Below are 21,454 nucleotides of genomic sequence, written 5' to 3'. Positions count from 1 at the left end.
TATTTGTTTGTTCCGGCTAATCCCCGAATGGACTAATTTGACAGTACTTTCACTGTTAGATAATTATATATGAATAATCAAAGGTTTTGATGATCTCAGACTTCACCAATATTGGAGACCCAAACATGACGCGCCCGGGATTTTTTGCTCACATTGGGTTATGAGACAACCCATAATACTTCTAATTATTAAAATATATTTTTAATCTATAGCTCTTAGTTACATATAATCTATTCCAATCAAGAATAAACACCAATAGAACACTTCAAACTTGAATTGACGCGATATCATTGGTCGAAAACTATTATTAGGTATTATTCATAATGGATTGCGAAAAACATACATTTTGAAAATTAACAATAGTGTCATTAGTTCTTTAAGTAGTTGAGTGAAATAGTGTTGTTCAATAAAAAAATTATCTTAATCCACTTGATGCTAAGGCTTCGTGCAAATTGGGCTGGATACTACTAATTAGGTATTCAAATAGCTATACTTTGTATTGCTTTGTTCCGGTTTGAAGGTGTATTGACATAACATCAAACGATGATAAACTCACAACGATGACGTCACATTGGCCTTGTAAGGAATTATGAATACTTCTTATCATTCGAGGTATTATATCTGTTTGTTGTACAACTCACCATCAGACACTCTAGGGCGGCAGGAAGAAATATAAGCTTCTAGGTTTTATAGCTTATTTTAATTTGGTTATGTCAGTTCTAAGAAAATATTTGGTACTTACACAAACATTTGACAACCTCTGTGGTCGTACACCGGTTTTCATGGGTACGCCACTCTGAGGTCCCGGGTTCAATTCCCGGCCGAGTCGATGTAGATTACCATTAGTTTTCTATGTTGTCTTGGGTCTGGGTGTTTCTGGTACCGTAGTTACTTCTGATCTTCCATAACACAAGTGCTTCAGCTACTTACATTGGGATCAGAGTAATGTATGTGATGTTGTCTCATATTTAAATTGCCTTTACAATATATGATCAATTTAAAAGGTTTTATGAAATGTAAAGCAACTCATAAATGTAATAAGGAACATAAGAAGTAACAGGGAATACTAGTCGACAATGCTGGACATATTATAGTTTAGGCACACAGGTGCAATATATTGACGATTATAATCCGACAGAATTACAATGATTTGTTATGATGAACGGAAAGAGTTCAAACGCGTTACCAATAGCTTTTGGTTATGGTACCCAATACTACCTTCAGAATTTTGCCACCTAGCCGGGATTTGTTTTGATAAGATCACTAGATCATAATATTAGATCGTGATCTATCAATACCTTTAATTTACTTGGTGGTAGGGCTTAGTGCAAGCCCGCCTGGGTAGGTACCACCCACTCATCAGTTATTCTACCGCCAAATAACAGTACTCAGTATTGTTGTGTTCCGGTTTGAAGGGTGAGTGAGCCAGTGTAACTACAGGCACAAGGGTCATAACATCTTAGTTCCCAAGGTTGGTGGCACATTGACGATGTAAGGAATAGTTAACATTTCTTACAGCTTCATTGTCTATGGGTGATGGTGACCACTTACCATCAGGTGGCCCATATGATCGTCCGCCAACCTATTCCATAAAATAAAAAAAATAAAAATTAAAACCAAGTAGCTTTTCGTTTTTGGTACCCAAGAGTACTAACTTCACAATTTGGCTGACAAACCTGGATTTGATTCTAGAACATCCTCTATGGAGGCTAAATAAGACAGACACTAGACCAAGGCATCATAATAATATATCAATAAACATATATTAAACATAAAGCTGCAGTATTAAGCTATACATAGGGAATCACTCACCCACCAGCTAGACTTTGTAACACGATACTGTTACAACAAGTAATCAAATACAAACTAAAATCGACTTTATCATCACCGACATAGAGAACATTTTGAAATAATTATATTAAATTTAAAATATTAAGCGATAATAGTCTCTATTTAAACACAATAAAGTTTATTTTCTATATTGCAAATGAATTAAAATATAATGCTTATTTTTATAATGGTTTCGTTTTTAACCGACTGAGCTGAAATAGGTTAAGTTGTTCAATGCTCTGAAATGAATATGTTATTATATAATGTTAATTTTTAATCTGTAGTACATGTGTCGATATTCACGTTTTTTTTCGTAAATACGTAGACCGTTTGGGTCATCTAATGCTTTTACATTTCATTTCTTATTGATGGTCAATTGAAACGGTAGCATACTTGTACCATACTATTATACTATCCCACTTAACCTTTAAAACGCATCAACAACAGTACCAAGTATTACTGTGGCCGGTAGAATATAATTATGATGAATTGCCTATCATTTCTTGAAACTGCACGTACACTGGAATACCTACTACAAAGCCAACGGTACCCTCTCCATCTCCTCACTTGGCGCCACACTTTCGCATGCTACCGTGACATCCTGACGGTCAGCGCGCAGACGCGGGCCTCCACTTCCTAGTGGGGATTCCCGGGTATGAATAACCTACCAAGCGGATTTTTTTTCTCTCGCTGGAAAAACGCATTACGCGCTTCCCCCACGTGATGGAAAGTGGGGGGGGGGGGATGTGGGACTCCCCGGAGCCCTGGACGCCGAGTGCGCCCAAGTACGCCGGGTTTACCCACTAGCCTTACCCTCACCATCACCCATAGACAATGACGCTGTAAGAAATATTAACTATTCCTTACATCGTCAATGTGCCACCAACCTTGGGAACTAAGATGTTATGTCCCTTGTGCCTGTAGTTACACTGGCTCAATCACCCTTCAAACCGGAACACAACAATCCTGAGTATTTGGCGATAGAATAACTGATGAGTAGGTGCTACCTAACCAGACGGGCTTGCACAAAGCCCTACCACCAAGAAAGCGAGCTCGCAATGAAAAAAACACTCTCAATGACATATTAATGTACACGAATATTATTCAACGTAGAAGGAAACGCCAATTGGTATTTCAGCAACAGAGAACCTCTTTTAGAAGATTATATACCAAAATTATCAACTAACACTACATTTTAATTGTATTCATGTTTTATATGGAGTTATTAGTTCGAAATTGGCGTTTTAACATAAAGTATTCTATGAGACATGTACAATGTTGGGTCGATTCCCTGGTTGGTCTATTGGGATGCAGATCTCAAGATACTTGATTCAAATTCCGGGTTAAACTGATAAAAAATATTGGGTTATTCTGTCAATAAATTCTCATCACCAGCTTTGATTTTGAAAAGTAGTAGGTATGTCCTTGGTCTTCCACCAAATTTTATGCAAGTTTAGACGACCTCCGTGGTCGAGTGGTGTGTACACTAGTTTTCATAGTTACGCCACTCCGAGGTCTCGGGTTCGATTCCTGGCCGAGTCAATGTAGATTATCACTAGTTTTCTATGTTGTCTTGGGTCTGGGTGTTTGTGGTATCGTTACTTCTGATTTCCATAACACAAGTGCTTTAGCTACTTACATTGGGATCAAAGTAATGTATGTGATGTTGTCTCATATTTATTAAAAAAAAATTGGTTTAATAGATTGGTCATGAAAGTGCAACAGAAAGACAGACAGACAGACAAAGTTACTTTCACATTTATAATAGCAGCATAGAAAGATAGATCTTCTTATTAACATTGCAAAGGCATATAACCCTCAAATACCTCCTAGTTGGGTATAAAATGGTGACCAATTTCAATAGTCAACGAAACCGGATCAACCGTCTAGACCCCAAGCAACAACATCTTGGGGAACTTTACCCTTTTCTAACCTCAAATATTTTGGGTTCCACACGCAATTTTATTTGCAACGATTTTTTTTACTATATTATGAAGATATATTTTTACTATTAAACAGGAAAGAAATTTGAAAAGAGCTTTACTTTTCAGTCTTATTTCTCAATATACAACATCTACACTGCCCAATATTATCCGACCCTGTGAATAGGTACCGAGCTACGTAAATTAGGCTAACAATTACATATCCTGGAATATGTCCGTCTAATTTATATTTATACAGTATTTCTTGTACGGTTTTTAATACTTTTCACGACAATAAATATTGATGCTCTATGTTTTACGGTTCGTAAATGTAGATCAGTAAAGTAAAGTAAAGTAATAGCCTATACATTTCCCACTGCTGAGATAAGGCCTCCTCTTCCATTAAGGAGAGGGTTTGGAACATATTCCACCACGCTGTTCCAATGCGGTTTATTGCACATGTGGCAGAATTTCGTTGAAATTAGACACATGCAGGTTTCCTCACCATGTTTTCCTTCACCGCCGAGATCAATAACCGATCGTTTTTTTAGTTACGAATAATGATTCCTTAAACTTTTGGCAACTCATTAAGATTTGTAGGGATTTTAATTACGCCTCGTAGACAATTCGACCACTCGTATGCAAAACGAATTGTTTTTAACTCAGACAGGCACTAAGTTCCCATGTGTTTATAACTAATTGAATCTGATTAAATGACACATGATAAGTTGCGTGATGATATAAGCTCTAATCCTAAACCCAGCTATGGGACATTAACTTGAAAAGAAATCATTATAAATACTAAACAGACAAACTCATAATATATTTCCTTAAAAGTCGGTAAAACATTTCTCCTGTATTATTTCCCGTCCGTATATAAACAGTTGGAGTGTTTGCGATCGGTGTGAACGGGACAGCACAATACGTGCGAGCGAGACGGGTGTATGTAATATGATACCGCCACATCTGCGCTCTAAAAGCGAACAGGGCCGAACTCGACTCGACAATTTGCATGGTCTAACCGACTACAAAAATGTGTATTTAGTATTTGTTCATAATTATTTATTGAAGATTTCTTTATAAATCTCAGAGTGACGGATATTCTTTCAGGAAAATGTACGCAATGGTAAACATTCGGTAAAATATGTCTTTATAAAAAAAAAAAAACCTTATTCTCTATTAAATATGTTTCTTGTACTATCATGATACTAAATAAAATTTTGAACATAGGTATATCAAATTTCCATAAAAAGCACCCATAAATCATTAAGAATAAAATGTACATACTCATTTCTCGGTAGAATCTACTTTTCGAACCGATGGTAGTTTCACTTAATATAATTGTTGAATGACAATTTAAAAGTGCTTAGAGACGCCTATTTGAATATAGTATATTTTGATATTGATGACATATTAGATCAAATGTAGAACACATAACAGTGAGAAAAAAAACGTTAGGGGCCATATATTTAATATGTAAGAATATTTTCACTAGTTTTTGACCCCCTTCCCCACTATGATAAGAAAAAATAATAAACGTTTGGTTTATTTTAATGTACATTTCTAAAAACAATTTTTTGAAATGTTTATTTGTAATTTCAAAGCATCTAAAGGTATGCTTTCGAGCGGTTTCCCGCTTTTTTTTCAAATAATTTTAACTTTTCGCATTTTTTCGATCTCACGTAAGAGCTATCGAAACCCCTTCCTACTCCCTTGAAAGAGAACATAAGACAATCGACCTAGATCTTCTTACATAGTAAATTAAAGGCCCCTTACCGCGTCAGATATGTTAACAAATTCAACATATAACAATTTCCAATTGATAGTTTCACCTATAATAATACAATATTAGTTTCAAGTAATTCAGAATTTAAAACGAAATATTGTACAATAGAATCGTATTATCCTCTTAAAATCATTCTACCGTGTACAAACAGGTAGTTCAGAGTATTAAATGTCTAAAACGAGGCGCCATCATTGTGTCTCGGGCGAACATCTAATTTCTAAATCTTTGTGCTCGATGAAGTGGAAATGTGTGCTTCAATGGACTCATTGCCGACTTTGGGATTTAAAAAAAAAGAAGTATTCGACCTCCATGGTTCTGAAAACTCCTTTTTGTTTTTAAACATTATAATGTTTATTCGTTTGTAAAAGTTAACTTTAGATATTTTTGTTGTTATAGCCCGCCTATGCAATAGTTAGATACACTAGTTAGATACATTCTTTCATAATATATTCTAAATTGTAATACATATTTAGTATAATTGTGTCCCGGTGTAAAAGGTGATCTGTTACAACTAAAACTAAACTAACTAGAGGCATCTTAGTTTCCAAAGGAGATGGAGCGTTAATAGTGATAAAAAAAGAGTTAGCATTCGTTGCAGGCACAATATATCACATACATACACATATTAGCTAACATGACTGTATTTTTATATCGAAAAAGAGTAGCTATGTTTCTTGCCGGTTCTTCTCAGTAGAATCTACATTGCAAACCGATGTTAGCTTCACTTTATATATGTAGTTATTAAATGACGATTCAAAGGTGCTTGTAAAGCCTACTTCTATATCTAAGTATATTGGGATATGATTTCTTACCAATAATCATAGTCGGTTGTAAGATACAATAATATCCAATCCTCCGAACTTCTAAAAGTTCATTATTATTATTTGTAAACTTTAGTTAAGTATCACTCATTCTATTCTTGGGCTTATCTTATAAGACGTTTGTTCAAGTAAATAATAATAAATAAATATTGGACAACATACATTACTCTGATCCCAATGTAAGTAACTGAAGCACGACCGTGCCACAAAAACACCCAAGAAAACATAGAAAAGTAATGAATTTTTTCTACATCGACTCGGGAAACCAAACCTTGGATTGGCGTTATCATGAATGAAAATCATATACACTACTCGACCACAGAGTTTGTCAAATATCAAAGGTTGTATATATTGTTAAAATACCATTTTAGGTAATATAACACAAAGTACATCCCTGTCCGTTGACATAGTTATTCTTTATGATCTCGCTAGACAGACAGACTGAATTCTATTTTAATGTCATAGTTAATTTTGTCACCAGATAACCAGTTTTATAGCGTGAATTTGTACTGTTATATTTGATACGAGAGCACTCTGTATAACTGTCACTCGTGATTAGTACTTTAGTTATAAATTACACTAAATGCATAATAATAATAATTAATATAGAGTTCTGAACATATAGCCTATTCTAATATAGCCTTCTAGTATGCTATCCATTATTGTAAATTTTGAAAAAGATTAACTGCTGAGTTTCTTGCCGGTTCTTCACGGTAGAAACTACTTTCCGAACCGGTGGTAGCTTCACTTAGTTAGAATAAAGTTTATTTTGATATTGTATATAATATATCAAAGGAAAATTAACTTTTTTTGTCAATTTGATTACTAATACTGTGTCAACTATGCAACAGATAAAAATAAAAACCCGATACATAGGTACATATATAACTCTGTAAATGTTAGAAAAATAAAATAAAGAATAAAAAAAAAATGTTAGAAAAATAATAATTTAACTTTGTCATTAGTGATTACAAGATATATCATACTAATGCAAGTCGCTTAGTCTTTTGGAAGGGTGGGGGGGTAGTTGTGTTTGGATGAGTTTATAATAGTAAAATATATCTACGTCTTCCATATATACAATATGAAAAAGTATCTTAGTTTTTTTTAATAAAAAACCAAAATATTCTTTGTATAATTAGATCCATAACAGCACTTTTGAATCGTCAATGTTTAATTAAATGTAACGCTACAACTCCTCGGAAAATAGATTCGACTGTGAGGAACTGGCAAGAAATCTGTAGTTACTCTTTACCACCATTAAAATACAATTAAATTAATATATTACCTGCCTAGAAATCAACAAAATACTAAGACCACACATTTTAATCATTAATATAAACGTAATAAGCAATATTGAACCTACAGTATTATTTATTAAAATAATTTGAACATATTTGTATAATACATACATATTCTTGCCGTACATTTTCGATAGAATCCACATTCAGAAACGATGGTATTTTATCTATCTAGTTAAATTTCTGTATGTAATTATAGCAACCCACTCAAAATAGGAATTAGAGAATGATTTATATTTTGATAAGTAAATTAATTGCTGAAACTTTATTAATTTTAACGAAGGCCATTATCAATTTAAAAATATTAAAAAAAAAGACTTAAAAGTTCCAACTACCGAACAAAAAATTGTATTTGTCTATTCACATCCGAGTCTAAGTCTAGCGGTGGTAAAAAAAAAACAAAATAAAACAAAATGGCCGCTCGCAGCCGTAGTATCGAGTTACCTCAGGGGCGGCCTGTCAGCGAAGATACGTCATTTTGTGCTTCAGCCTGATCGAACCCGACTACCCATTTTATACCCGTCTATATTGACCGAAACGTGATACCCGCTGGGGCTTCTTCGCTATTAATTTTACCAATATTTATCGTGGATCGACCGAAAATTAAAGAAAATTTCAAACAACGAAAATTTTATTTCATTTCATTCATATGCAATCTATTGACTGTCTTTTATTTATTTATTGAACTCTTTATTGCACACCAAATATACATAAAGATACAAAATATATTTTCTTTAAAACAAAATTGGCCAAGCAAAAGGCGATGTTATGGCTTATAAGCCATTTCTTCCAGACAACCTTTGGCTTAGAAGGATAATGTGTATGGAAGACGGCAATATGGTGGTGCAGTAAAAACTTACATTATGAAATAATAACGAACACAACTCAATAAATACAGTAAATACTTAAATCTTATAAAGTCTTTTACATGATAGATGAGTCTCGTTTTACTTGGTTTCAATTTGTTTTAACGGGAAATAGAAAATCTTATAGCCTAAGAATATTTTCCGAAGCAAAAAATAGTTTTTATCATGACAAAGTTTGTAAAAATATTAATTACCTACTTAGATTTACGTATTCCATACCTATTGTTAATAGCTTAGCTATATTTTGCACTACTAATAGTTATCTTAATATTTTTAACACAACACTATAATAAACTACCGAACTACTTATATCCTTAGTTACTTTAATTTTAATTCCAAAGTTCATAATCTAATCACCATAGATAAGAAATATCGTAGATTATTCAAGCTCTCGACTGTTATCTCTCGAATGAAGTCGTGTCAATTCAAGCTTATATCCTAACTACTTTAATTTTATTTACAAAGTTCAGTAAAGTAGTAAGTAAGTATAGATAAAAAATATCATAGACCATTCTAGCTCTCGACCAATGATATCGCGCCAATTCAAGGTCAAAGTTGTTTATTGCTATTTGTTCTCTTGTCAGGAATAAAGGCACGCTTAAAGTATTGTTAAAGGATCAGTTCGCCAAGTTATAAATACCCAAAAATACCAGATACAATTAAATGTAATACTTAAATTATTATTACGAGAGGTCGTCAACTCTCAAATGAACAGATGCTAGAAAAATATCTATGAAATGTTTTATTGTTTTTTTTTTGTATGCACGTGTCACCAAGACTATAATTCATTTCCACATAGCGTAATTATAAATTCTCTTTAAAATAATATATCTTTTAAAATAATTTATAGATCCATAATGATAAAATGTAGATGCCATTGTGCAAAGATTCATCTCAATACCTTCTAGTGCCAGTGTCTAAGAGTCTTCTTAGCTCTTACTTAGCTCAAGTTATAAAAATACTAATACAGGTTTTATTTTGGATGTAGGTAAGGCTTGTCACATCCATATGTAGTACTTAATTGTCCGTGGCTTTACTGTCTTTTATAGATTGGATGTGTGTTGTTAGGTATGAAAACGTATACATATGCCCTTTCGTTTGCTGCATACAAAATTTTATTAAATTTCTGTGTTCAGTGACTCGTCAGTGACATTCTTTTGACCGTGAAAGACAAAATACAACAAACAGACAAATTGACTTTGAAATTGAATTTACATTATTAGTATAGATAATAGATGGAGAATATATGATAATACATTATATGTATCGCTAAATAGTATGTAATATGTGTTATGGTGTCCCCAGCGGCGGAGCGGGTGACAAGCAGTTGGACTCGTCGACGGACGACGACAGCGACGCGCCGCACGCAGCCGCCGCGCACGCTCCGCCGCTCTACCCGCTCTACGAACACCCGCTCGCACACCTGCAGTATCATCACTCGTGACCCCGACGCTACTAGCCGCGCACACACACACACACACACCCACACACACACACATTACACTCTACATTCAACACTAAGCGAGGTAGCGTTGACAGAACATGTTTGAAGTGTCAATTTTGTTTTTGTTTTATTTATATCTGTCTGGAAAAGGACTCAACTGTATATAGCATTGTAAAGCCGATTAACACATTTGATATATACTAGTGTTCATAATGACAGCACAATACAAAATACATACATAAATTAGTTAATTTTAACACGTCAATAATTAAGACACAGATCTAAAATAAAGTTGTAATGTAATAATCGAATCATCTTACATTGAATTACTGTAAGGTACTGTTGACAAAACAGTTACTCCGTAAGAACTCACTTCTCACTCGTGTATAATTGTGATACGCGATTTCGATGCGTGTCTTTTAAATGTTATAATATAATTCTGATATTTCGCGATCGTGGTGACTTTCTAGTTCTTACAGAATAGCTATTAAATTGTTTTCATAATTCGTTTATAAAAAATGTGTGGAATCTATTTGAATTCTGTCATATATAGAGTACAGTGTAATTAAATTTTTATTTATTCTTAGTGAAATTTAGAATCGTTTTAATATGTGATTTTCATTAATTTCTTGTCCTATTCGGTTGACAATTACTGAAAATATTATTAATCAATATGAAATTACAAAAATAAATTTAAACTGTAACGGAAAAAATAAAGTTTCATTTAAAATGAAAATAAATGAAACGTAATTAAATGTATTTTTCTTGAACCAAGGACATAGAATAGTCTGAATTTGTGATTAAGAAATTGGCTTCCTATCGTTATTTTTTAGTTTTTATTCTTCAATTAACTCATTTATAATAATTTACAATACTCAGATGTTAAGCAATATATAATATTATTGTAATGTAAAATAAACTGCCAAATTTATTTATATGTATGACGCATTTTCATTTTTATTTTAAGGGATCGATTACACCTACTTGTGGAGCGAACGTAACGCTTGTTCTTAGGTTACGGCCACATCTTTGCGTAGCTATGCCGATTTTAGGCTGTTATTTTGAAGCTACTTAGTTTCTATTGATTACACCCACAAGTAGAGCGAAATCAACGCTTGTTCTTAAGCTACGACCATATCTTTGAGTAGCTATGACGATTTGAAGTTATTATTTTAAAGTTACTTAGTTTCTACAGATACCACTCATATATTATATCGCCAAACACAAAGACTTAATATTATTGTATGTGTTTGAAGGGTGAGTGAGCCAGTGTAACTAGACACAAGGGATATAGCATCTTAGTTACAAAAAATGGCGGTATACTGGTGATTTCAGGGGTAGTTAATATTTTTTACATTGTCACTGTCTGCAAATGACTAGTAAGTCATAAGGATGCGAATTTATAAGTCAAGCTATCAAATTAAAAAAATAGATCAGTATTTAAAGCCTACTCAATATTATTTTTCGATACGTGTTTAATGGTCACATGTGTTAAGGATAGCTTTGAGAATATTAATACCTTAATGGCACGTGTAAAAGTTGAAAACTACCCATTGGCATGCCTATTTTAGATAACATAGAAACAAAAATCTTTTGACAGCAGGCATGTTTTATGCAAAGTTACTTTTTAAAAAGCATATTAGCAATGCCTACCTATAAGGAGTTACTAATATTCCAATTACCCCTTCAATTAAGTTTAAATCTTCTACGAGGCATGGGGACAACGATAACACAGGTGCCAGAATCGAATCTGCGACTTTCCACATCGATTACATTTGTGTTATACAATTGTGTTATTAATACTTGAATACCATGTAAGATATTGTACACATCGTATCAGCTCATCTAGCAGTTATAATTTAGTATTTTTGGATGCCACACTACTATCACCATCACTGGGACTACTACTTACTAGATCAGCTATTAACAACAGTGCTGTTTATATGTTATATTTCGCTGGTATAACTTCCACTTTTATCTATGTTAACAGGTGTGGTCGTAGCTTAAGGATTGGACATCGCTCAAGTCAACTTGTGTGTGCGTTCAATAATTCCAATATTTAAAAAGATCACATTTTTCTTTTATTTATTATTTCTTTTAAATGTTTTTCTAAGTGTAAATATAATGAGTTAATAATAAACTCTCATGACTTTGTCTACATATATATGTAAGTTGAGTAATTTATGACTATTTATATATATCATAACATACTATGTGTATAGGTAATATAATTGATTTTTCGTTAATAAAATAAATTGAAATAAAATTAGCGTTTCTTACATTGATTTGAAAATCTTAATTCAACATTTTTTTAATAATAATTCTTCTGAATATAAATATAGTAATAAAAATTTGCTCAATTGTGATTTTTATTGTAGATTATTTTAGTAAAAAAAACTACTGCATAGATCTATAATACTGATTGTTCTTTCACCATTATTCTAATTATTTGATACCAAATAGCAAAAAGTATATAATAGAAACAGTAGCAACCGATATATCACTACAGATCTCTCAAAGATGAGGATGATATTATTTCATATTACACACACAGCACTAATAAAAGGAGGAGCTAAAAATTCGGACCTTGCCAATTATGGTCATATCTTGAAACCATTGATGAGGTACCCCAAAATCTCTGTAAATATTTTGGAGGTAGTACGCTACTAGCAACTAGGCGATTCACCAACTAACCATATATTGAAGAAAAGAGAGGGAAGATGATTGGTAAAAACAATTACTTTATTATAATAGTCAAATATAATGATGTTATTCAGAAAAATAACCTTGCTACGGATAATGTATGGAGATGGCGCCTTTTAGGTAAGTCGAGGTACTACTACTACTACTACTATAAGTAAGCAAAATAAATCGTTTTATTTTTAATAAACCCTCTGCCAGAGTGTGTAAAAACGTGTGCGTCTCAGATCGCCCGATATAAGTGATAGCTTACTCTGTCCGAAATGAGGTTAGCGCTGGGCCTTAGAGTGAGATAGGAGAAGCCTGTCTACCGATGCAGTATGCGTAGAGAAAGAGAAGTCAGACACCATGACGCTGTAACGCATTACGTAACGAAGCGTTAGGCTCTCCCATAAGAAGTTATCACTTCAATAAAGCTAAATCAATAATGGCTTATAAATAGTTTGTTATATCATCAACATTATTTTATTACACAATATAAAACAAAGTCGCTTAGTCGCTGTCTGTTCCTATGTATGCTTAGATTTTTAAAATTACGAAACGGATTTTAATGTTTTTTTTTTAATAGGTTGAGTAATTCAAGTGGAAGATTTTCGTATATTATACATAGGTATGTAATATAGTAAAGAAACAAGAAAAAAATCTGTCGTATATTTAGTATCAGCATTGCACCTCTGCGAAGCCGAAGCGAGTTTTTAGATTTAATCAATAAATAATATCAATAGTTACACTCGTATATTGCATATCCTATTTTAAATTGTAGCGATCATATTATTGGTAGTTGACGGTAGGGCTCTATTCAATCCCGTTCGAGTAGGTACCATCCTCTCGTCATATATTCTACGGTCTACCGCCGAACAGAAATAGTATGTTTGTGTTGCGATTTGAAGGATGAGAGAGCTCGTACTACAGGCACAAGGCATAACACCTTAGCTCCCAAGCAGTGACGTAGCGAGGTTTTTCGCTGCCTGAGGCCGACCGGAAATCTGCCGCCCCCTCTTTTAATTAAATCTTATTTAAAATTTTAAATATTATATTCAAGAGACCTAAGGATTACAATGTTTAAAATATTATTAAAAAATTTAGATACTATTAATTAAAAAATAATAGATTAAAATCGTCAATATCTAAATGTATCTCATTTTCAATTGCCAGAATAGCTAGGTTTCACTTGCGGTTTGTTTTCGGTGCGTAACATATCGCGGACATGATTTAGAATATGTATGATTTTTTCCTAAACATGCAATGCAATAATTTCATTATGCATTGCATACCCACCACGCTACACCACTGCTCCCAAGGTTGGTGGAACATTGGCGATGTAAAGAATGTTTAATATTTCTTACAGCGCCAGTGCCTACTGGCGGTGGTAATCACTAATCATCAGGTGAGCCATTTGCCCATCAACTTGTATAGTAAAAATAATGGAATTTATTTAAAGTGAAATCCAGACAAGGAATAATAATGATTAAATTATTCATGGCTAATTGTAATCATTATTGCATACGTAGGATGGATATATGATAATAAGTTATTTTTCTTCTGACAATTACTCCCGAGAGTAGAAGAATACTTAAGTTTGATAAAAAATCTCCTGAAAGAAGACTCCTGTCTGCCAACGCACATCGAAAACCATCGAGTCTCAAAATTTGTACTTTGGAACCATTTTTAGAAGGTAAGTTTTCCTAATAATCCATCCTAAATATATTTTTTTACTAGGTCTTCGAAGTTAGATAGTCCCATACAAAGTCGGAGTCCCATACAAGGATTATTCGTTGCATTAGTACTACTACTACCTTTAAAAGTGCGTTCGTGTGCGCACTAATTCTGTTTACCTTTGACCTGCATGCTAAGATTAAAGATTTGAATATAGTTAATATATTTTACAAGTTTTATTGAAATGAATATAAAATTGTGTCAAATTGATATGATGTTTAAAATAACTTCTTTATAGAGACTACTCTGTATACACCGTTAAGGTTTCTTTTTCATTTTCGCTTTATATTTTCAGTTTAAATGTAACTACGTTATAAATGTTTTATGGATTTGTGATTTTTATGGGTTAGTTAGATGTAAGATTATATTTAATAATATAAGTAGGTACTTAAGTTATATTGTTGTAATAATTTCTCAATAAAGTTCATTTTTATAATTTATTTATTACAAATGTTTGTCTTGTATATTTAAAATAAAATAAATTCGTTATTTATATGTAAGTATTTTTAAAAAGAGGCGTGTTATTGAAAATGTTGTTTTATTTGAAACCTTTTAAAATAAATACAGCTGAAAGTGTGTTTCAAGTCAAAGCCCAAGTTGGGTCTTATCATCAGACTCAAAATCTGCAGCCTTAGAATCTAATCACTAGGTAACGAGGACATTACTATTATCCAGGGGATTTTACTGGGTAACAATATTATATTACGATGAATTGTGGATGTAAAATGATGATGGAAATGAATTACTTGATGGTAATTTGTTAATAACGTCAATAGATCATCGCACTGATGACTATGTGCATTGCTTCGTGCCTGATCTTAGGGCATTAATACATAAACCTTAGTTATATACAGTTGCTTCGTACAGGACAGGTAACCCAAAGTATTTTTAATTTTTGGCAATGTCTCTAAGGGGAATAAGTCTCAAGTGGCCAACTATAGACGCCGCGTAAACAAAGTCAAGTATACAAGTATAAACTATAGGTTACCTCTTAAAATTATTTTTTTGACTGGAGGGATGATCTCCAGAACACTACTGGCACCAGGCGCTTATTGTGTATCATACGACTGTATCATCATGTGTCCTTGTAAAGGAATAAGGGATTTTTTTTTTGACGCAGGGTAAATCTTCATAGATACCCGAACTCCTGGGGGGGAGGCCGGGTTATGTGAGATTGTAGTCACTAAAACCCCCTGCGATGGCCGCCACAGCACGGAAAACGGAGAGGCTACGGGATCTTTCGCAGCACGTCCGCGCCCTCTCCCGTGCGTTGCTCCGCTCGTGGCTTGCGGAGCCCTTCTCTGGAGGGGATAAGGGATTATAATCAAAATAGCGCTTAATAATTGATCGTGGCGAGTAGTGAATCGTGGTATACAGGCTAACTGGACTTTTCATAATTAAATGTGACTTCGCTTGCAGGCCACCAATACAAATAAGTATGTGTTTGTCCGACTGTTGAACTAAGGCCTCCTCTAAGTTTGAGAAGTAAAGTTAAGTAACAGACTGTAAATTTCCCACTGCTGAGATAAGGCCTCCTCTTCCATTAAGGAGAGAGTTTGGAACATATTCAACCACGATGTTCCAATGTGGTACATAGAAGTGCTTGCCTGGATTTGAACCCGCAATCATCGGTTAAGATGCACGCGTTCTAACCACTGGGCCATGTCAGCTCAAATAAATAAAAAATAAAACATAAGAAAGTAAATTCGAAAAATACAGCGATGACTGTGGAAATAAAATTATTGTTAAAAAATCATTTATTTTTCGGTCAAGCATTAATCTAATATAATAGCATCTTTAACCGGGTAAAACCACAAGATTTAACTAGTATTATATGAATTTTAACTTATAGATTTAAACTCTGAATATTAACATTTCTGGAAATAGCATCAATTAGGCTTATGCTGACAATTGTTTTTGTTTTCTAGGTCACACATGTTAGCTTAGGACGCAGGTTTTACAAACTTGCAAAAATAATAAAGTACAGTCGAGAATAATATTACTATGACCAAAAATAAATGATGAAATGAGTAATTACAATATCTAGAAATTTTCGCAATAAATGAAAAACTAATTAAATGTGAATGATTTTTTTTGTTCTATTCTTAGTTTTAAATATAATCTGGAATATGGCGGTAAAATGTATAAATGCTTTATTTATGTCTCATATTAATTTTTTAATATTTTTTTATCTTATAAAATATATTGTATCCTTTAAATCCTTTTAAATATGAGAAATATTTGCATTAGAATTTAATCCCATGCAAGGCAATGCATTGCATGGATAAATAACAATGCAGTATATTAATCTTTATATTATTTATAAAAAAATGTAATCAATGTACATATTCAAAATGTTTGACATTTTTCTAGGGCTGTTTGAATGTTACTTTTACCATTCTTGGCGTTTAAAAAAATGTTACAGACTGCTTATAAGTTATAATATATGAAGGCATACAAATAATTGCATCATATATTGTATGCGACTGTACTGAAATTAGAAGAAATTGTATTTAAGCGTACTCTGGATCAGTTTAATTATAGTTATTCTAAGTGTTTCAGATACAGCACTCGACATATGGTAAGAAATATTTTATTAATATTTTTTATAATTTAATTAATTATATTTGCTATATTGTTTCTAATACCCTTGCTAATGTTTATCAAGTAAATAAATTTCTTTTTTTAATTAAGGATTAGTAAAAAGTAAAGTAAAGTTACAGCCTGTAAATTTCCCACTGTTGGGATAAGGCCTCCCCTTCCATTAATTGGAACATATTCACGAGCACGAGATGAATTATAAATACAACTTAAGCACATATACATATATAGTGGTGCTTGCCTGGGTTTGAACCCGCAATCATCGGTTGAGATACACGCGTTCTAATCACTGGGCCATCTCAGCTCATTAATTTTCATCGATTGAATTAAGGATTAAGTCAATCGATTATAGTTTTTATAAATGTTGTTGAAATAGAGATTGTATTTAGGAATTCATATATTTTTTTACGTAAAAGATTTTTTTTATATATTATGGGATACATAGGGGTTCTTGTTACGCAATCTCAATCTAACGATAACTCTTTAACAATACCGTGGAATAATACAGTCTCTTATTACAAAAAAATATCATATACAACGAATATTAAGAGATTATATCCGTATACATCTCACAATAGATAACAATTATTTCTGGGTTTCAGCTCTTTAATTGAAGTTTTATCATTTTCAGAAATAATCTCACTGAAGGAGCATCAAAATGGTTTCAAAATTATTCCCCATACTCTTCATACTGCCGACGATCTACGCTAAGATAGAAGTAGAAATCACCGCCACCAACAATGACGTCAAAGATGTCCACATAACCGGCACCTCGACGGCTATACTTGGCGAAAAGGACAAAGCCACCTTCGGCCTCACCGAAGACAATTTGAAGAAAGCAATGACCAAAATGGGAATGAACCCCGACAGCATGTTCCTCAACAGCCCCACGCCCTGGGGGGACTTGTTCAAGACACTCGTCTGGGAACCCACTAGAATGTCCTTCGAGCCCAAAAAAGCAACGATTTTGTCAACAAACTCCAAGCAAGTTCTGATCAAATCGAAAAACATTCACAACAAAAACACTGAACCTTTGACTCTCAATATAGACATGAAACAATTAGTAAAGAACACCGTCGCCTCGAAATGGAGCAAGGAAGGCGAATTGGAGGTTGGAAACATTCATTACAAATTAAACTTGGACGCGCCTGAAGTTGGAGACTTCTCCTTCATTTCAAACGGACTCGAGGATATGGAGAAGTTCATACCGATGACCATTGGGGGCGCGACTGAGATTACCCTGAAACCTGAGCAGGATGTCGTCGCGGAGCTGTACGCCACGGCTGTGCACACGATGGTGCGAGTGGACTACGAGACCAGATTAACTGGAAACGTCGCTTTGAACTTCGATAAGAAGTTCGAGGGTCATCGTTTCTGGTCTGTTGACATCAACGCTCTTTTGGCGGCTGGAGAATTGAAGAAGGTGATGCATTCCTTGGAGGTTATCGATGTTGTACACTTCACTGAACCCAAGCTCTTGGTGAAGGACGCGACCACCGGCGAGGTTATCTTTACAGCTCCCTTGAAAATGTATTGATTTTGTCATAAATAAATGTATCAACGCTTGTAAATTTTATTTCATTTTATCATTCAAATTTAGAAAGCAACAAAAACTATACCATTTATATTTAAAAAAGCATAATAGTATACCTTTCAAATTATTCTATACTCGTGTTTTGAAGATTTATTTTAAGATTTAGTTGACATAACACGAGTTGGAAAGATATTAGGTACTTCATCTATATAAATAAAATCATATATTTATAGCGTAATTCTAATTAATTTTACATCTTCACTTCTTCATTTTACAAAAAATATAATTCATTATTATTTAATCACACACATTCCATGTATAATATAAATGAATAAAAACTGCTTTTCTAAATGTATATGAAAAAAAAATCAGTGGATATAATTGCTTCCGTATAATAAGCGAAATGTATCATAATAATAATTAGTCGTAAAAAAATTTATTTATTTTTTCATGATACTACTAATGGACTTCTGGTGAGTGGACCACTGCCCATAGACAATAGTAAGTACTGTAAGATATGTTGCCTTATTCTCAAATCAACAATACGCCACATTGGAAACTAAGATGGTATGTCCCTTGCAGTTACACTGGCTTACTCACTTTTCAAATCACATAATAACAAATATCGCTGTTTAATGATTCCAATACACATACTTAAATTCCAATTTAGTAATCAGGAATCAGTTATAGAAAATAAATAAAAATACAATAATGTTGCTTTATAAATTTTATTAAGCAATTTGAGCTTTACATAAGTCAAAAGTAGATAATTGTTCATTATTCGAAATAAAATAAATAAAACTACGCTAAATTATTCTAATTACTCCTAATACATAATGGCGATAGCGTAACGAGATAGAAGTCACATCATTATCGGCTCAGCAAACTATATTGCGAATTAATCCAACCATTCGTAACGTTACCAGTTAAAAGCTCTAAATAGTAATTATATAATCTGTGGTCTGGTGTTAATAGGGGTAATTTCAGCACCGTCCTATTAACGAAAAACGCCTTGTTACACCCAGTGGTAATCTTACCTCAATTATCAATAAGTGTAATGCTTCTATCTATACTAATATTATAGCATTCTTGCCACCATTCCACGCGGTCAAGATTTATACAGTAAACAGTTTTAGTTCATATTTGCATATATATAAGCATTTAATGTTATTAATTCTTATGTTAATAAATTATTTTTAAATATTATAAAGAGGAAAACTTTGTTTGTTCGTTTGTAATGAATAAACTCAAAAACTACTGAACCGATTTAAAAAAATCTTTCACTATTTGAAAGATACATTGCACACGAGTTACATAGGCTAAATTTTATTTTCGAACAAATAGGGTTCCGTAAGACATTTTGGATTTTCGGACACAAGGTGTAAAAAGTCAACCATAATCATCCTATTTCCATTTTTATTTTTTGTATCTTTATGGCTTAATTAGATGTTCTTTCGAGAGACGCAGTCCTGTCACATATCCGAAATCAACCTTAAAGTCGCAGGCAGAAGTTAGTATTGAATAAAATTACTTGTGTTTTAGTTTGAGTCAGAAGATCTTTTAATAAATCTTTGGGAGGGATCATCGGAGGACATATCACTGGTTCTCAGAGTTGGTCATTATCTAGAAAGCACTCCAGCGCGCTTGGTTAGCAACTGTGTGCCATGGTTTTAGACGGATCTGCTCTATATTACAAAAAAATTTTTTTTATAATAATAATAAAAAACAATTAACCTAAATTTGTTGTTTCATACGATTTCTACGTTTTTTTTTTATTACTAGTGACGTTAGCACCAGACCACAGATTCGATAATAAACTTCTAGTGATGTCTTTAGCGCAATTAACATTAGTTACGCTTGCAGTACGATATATAACAATTATTTTAATTACAAATTTCATATCAACATTCAGACTTGAGTGATTACTGTTAACTAAATATTTTTTTAAGTCAACTGACATCGATAACGATTGATTATTTGATGATTGAAATATAATTAAATATATCAGACGATTTTTAATTTTATATTTCACGATCTCGAATCGAAACGATCCTCAAATTAATTTATGCTTTTCAAATGTCAAATTCTGTCAAGTAACCAATTGTCTAATCATCAACAGATTTACTTATAAACAGGACAATTCTACTAACGCTTTAGATTCTCCTTCCGATCCATCTTCGTATACACACGACTGAATTGATACAGAATTCGATTCGATTGCAATAATTATGAATCTGTTAATAGAATTTATATCCTGTGCTGTCCCTTTCTTTCTAATGTCGAATCAATAATGACAAAAAGAGAGAAAACAGTGTTTAATTTAATACATACGCCCGTTATTTAAAGTAAGCATGTCATTAATTTTTAATGTAACAAAAACAATAATATTCTATATTTGTAATAATTTTAAAGAAACGGTTTCTTGCAACTGTAATAATGACAGATTCATTAATTACAATAACTCTCCAATATTTATTTTTTTAATTTAATTCTTGTTTTGAAATCGATAATAATAAATGCGAGTGTTTTTCTATTTTAAGGCAATTAGTGTGTTTACATTTGCTAATTTATATTCATATGAAAAATTCACTTAGAATTTTTTTATAGAATCAATTTGTTGATTATTTTTCCAAAGCAGAATTAATAAATTTTTCTCATATAGTTTGTATACAATTTGTAATGTACATACGACCTTTTTCAGTTATAATGACATATTTATTGTACATATGAGTCGAATAAAATCAAAGATTATTTATACATAAGACTTCATTGAAGTAAATTAAAGAAATCATAGAATTACATGAAGGTACTATTAATAATATTTGACGTTATAATAGTATAAACCTTAGACTTACATAATATATATTTAAATTCAACACAAGGTAAATGGAATAGCAAGTTAACTTAATATAAGTCATACTAAATTTTATTCT

At 32.7% G+C, this 21,454-nt stretch overlaps 2 protein-coding genes across 2 annotated transcripts in view; both read left to right on the top strand.

The window, feature by feature from the left end:
• Positions 1–10,907, top strand: part of LOC124540799 (homeobox protein six1a-like) — a 43,526-nt gene extending 32,619 nt beyond the window's left edge. Inside the window, exon 7 of the mRNA XM_047118517.1 lies at positions 9,832–10,907. Coding sequence (XP_046974473.1) covers positions 9,832–9,970 — 139 coding nt within the window. The 3' untranslated portion in view covers positions 9,971–10,907. The remainder of the gene's footprint in view (positions 1–9,831) is intronic.
• A 6,717-nt stretch (positions 10,908–17,624) lies between these two features.
• On the top strand, positions 17,625–18,536 carry LOC124540822 (spherulin-2A-like). The gene has a single exon (XM_047118542.1). The coding sequence runs from the start codon at positions 17,646–17,648 to the stop codon at positions 18,522–18,524; it is 879 nt and encodes a 292-aa protein (XP_046974498.1). The 5' UTR covers positions 17,625–17,645; the 3' UTR covers positions 18,525–18,536.
• Positions 18,537–21,454: the final 2,918 nt, after the last annotated feature.

The sequence above is a fragment of the Vanessa cardui genome, chromosome 26 (assembly GCF_905220365.1).
Source record: "Vanessa cardui chromosome 26, ilVanCard2.1, whole genome shotgun sequence".
NCBI classification, from domain to species: Eukaryota; Metazoa; Arthropoda; class Insecta; order Lepidoptera; family Nymphalidae; genus Vanessa; species Vanessa cardui.
Note: the sequence above shows the minus strand (reverse complement) of the source record. Positions and strands in the feature narration are given on the sequence as shown.

Coding starts and splice junctions, on each gene's coding strand:
- LOC124540822 (XM_047118542.1), top strand. CDS start 17,646: ATGGTTTCAAAATTATTCCCCATACTCTTCATACTGCCGACGATCTAC.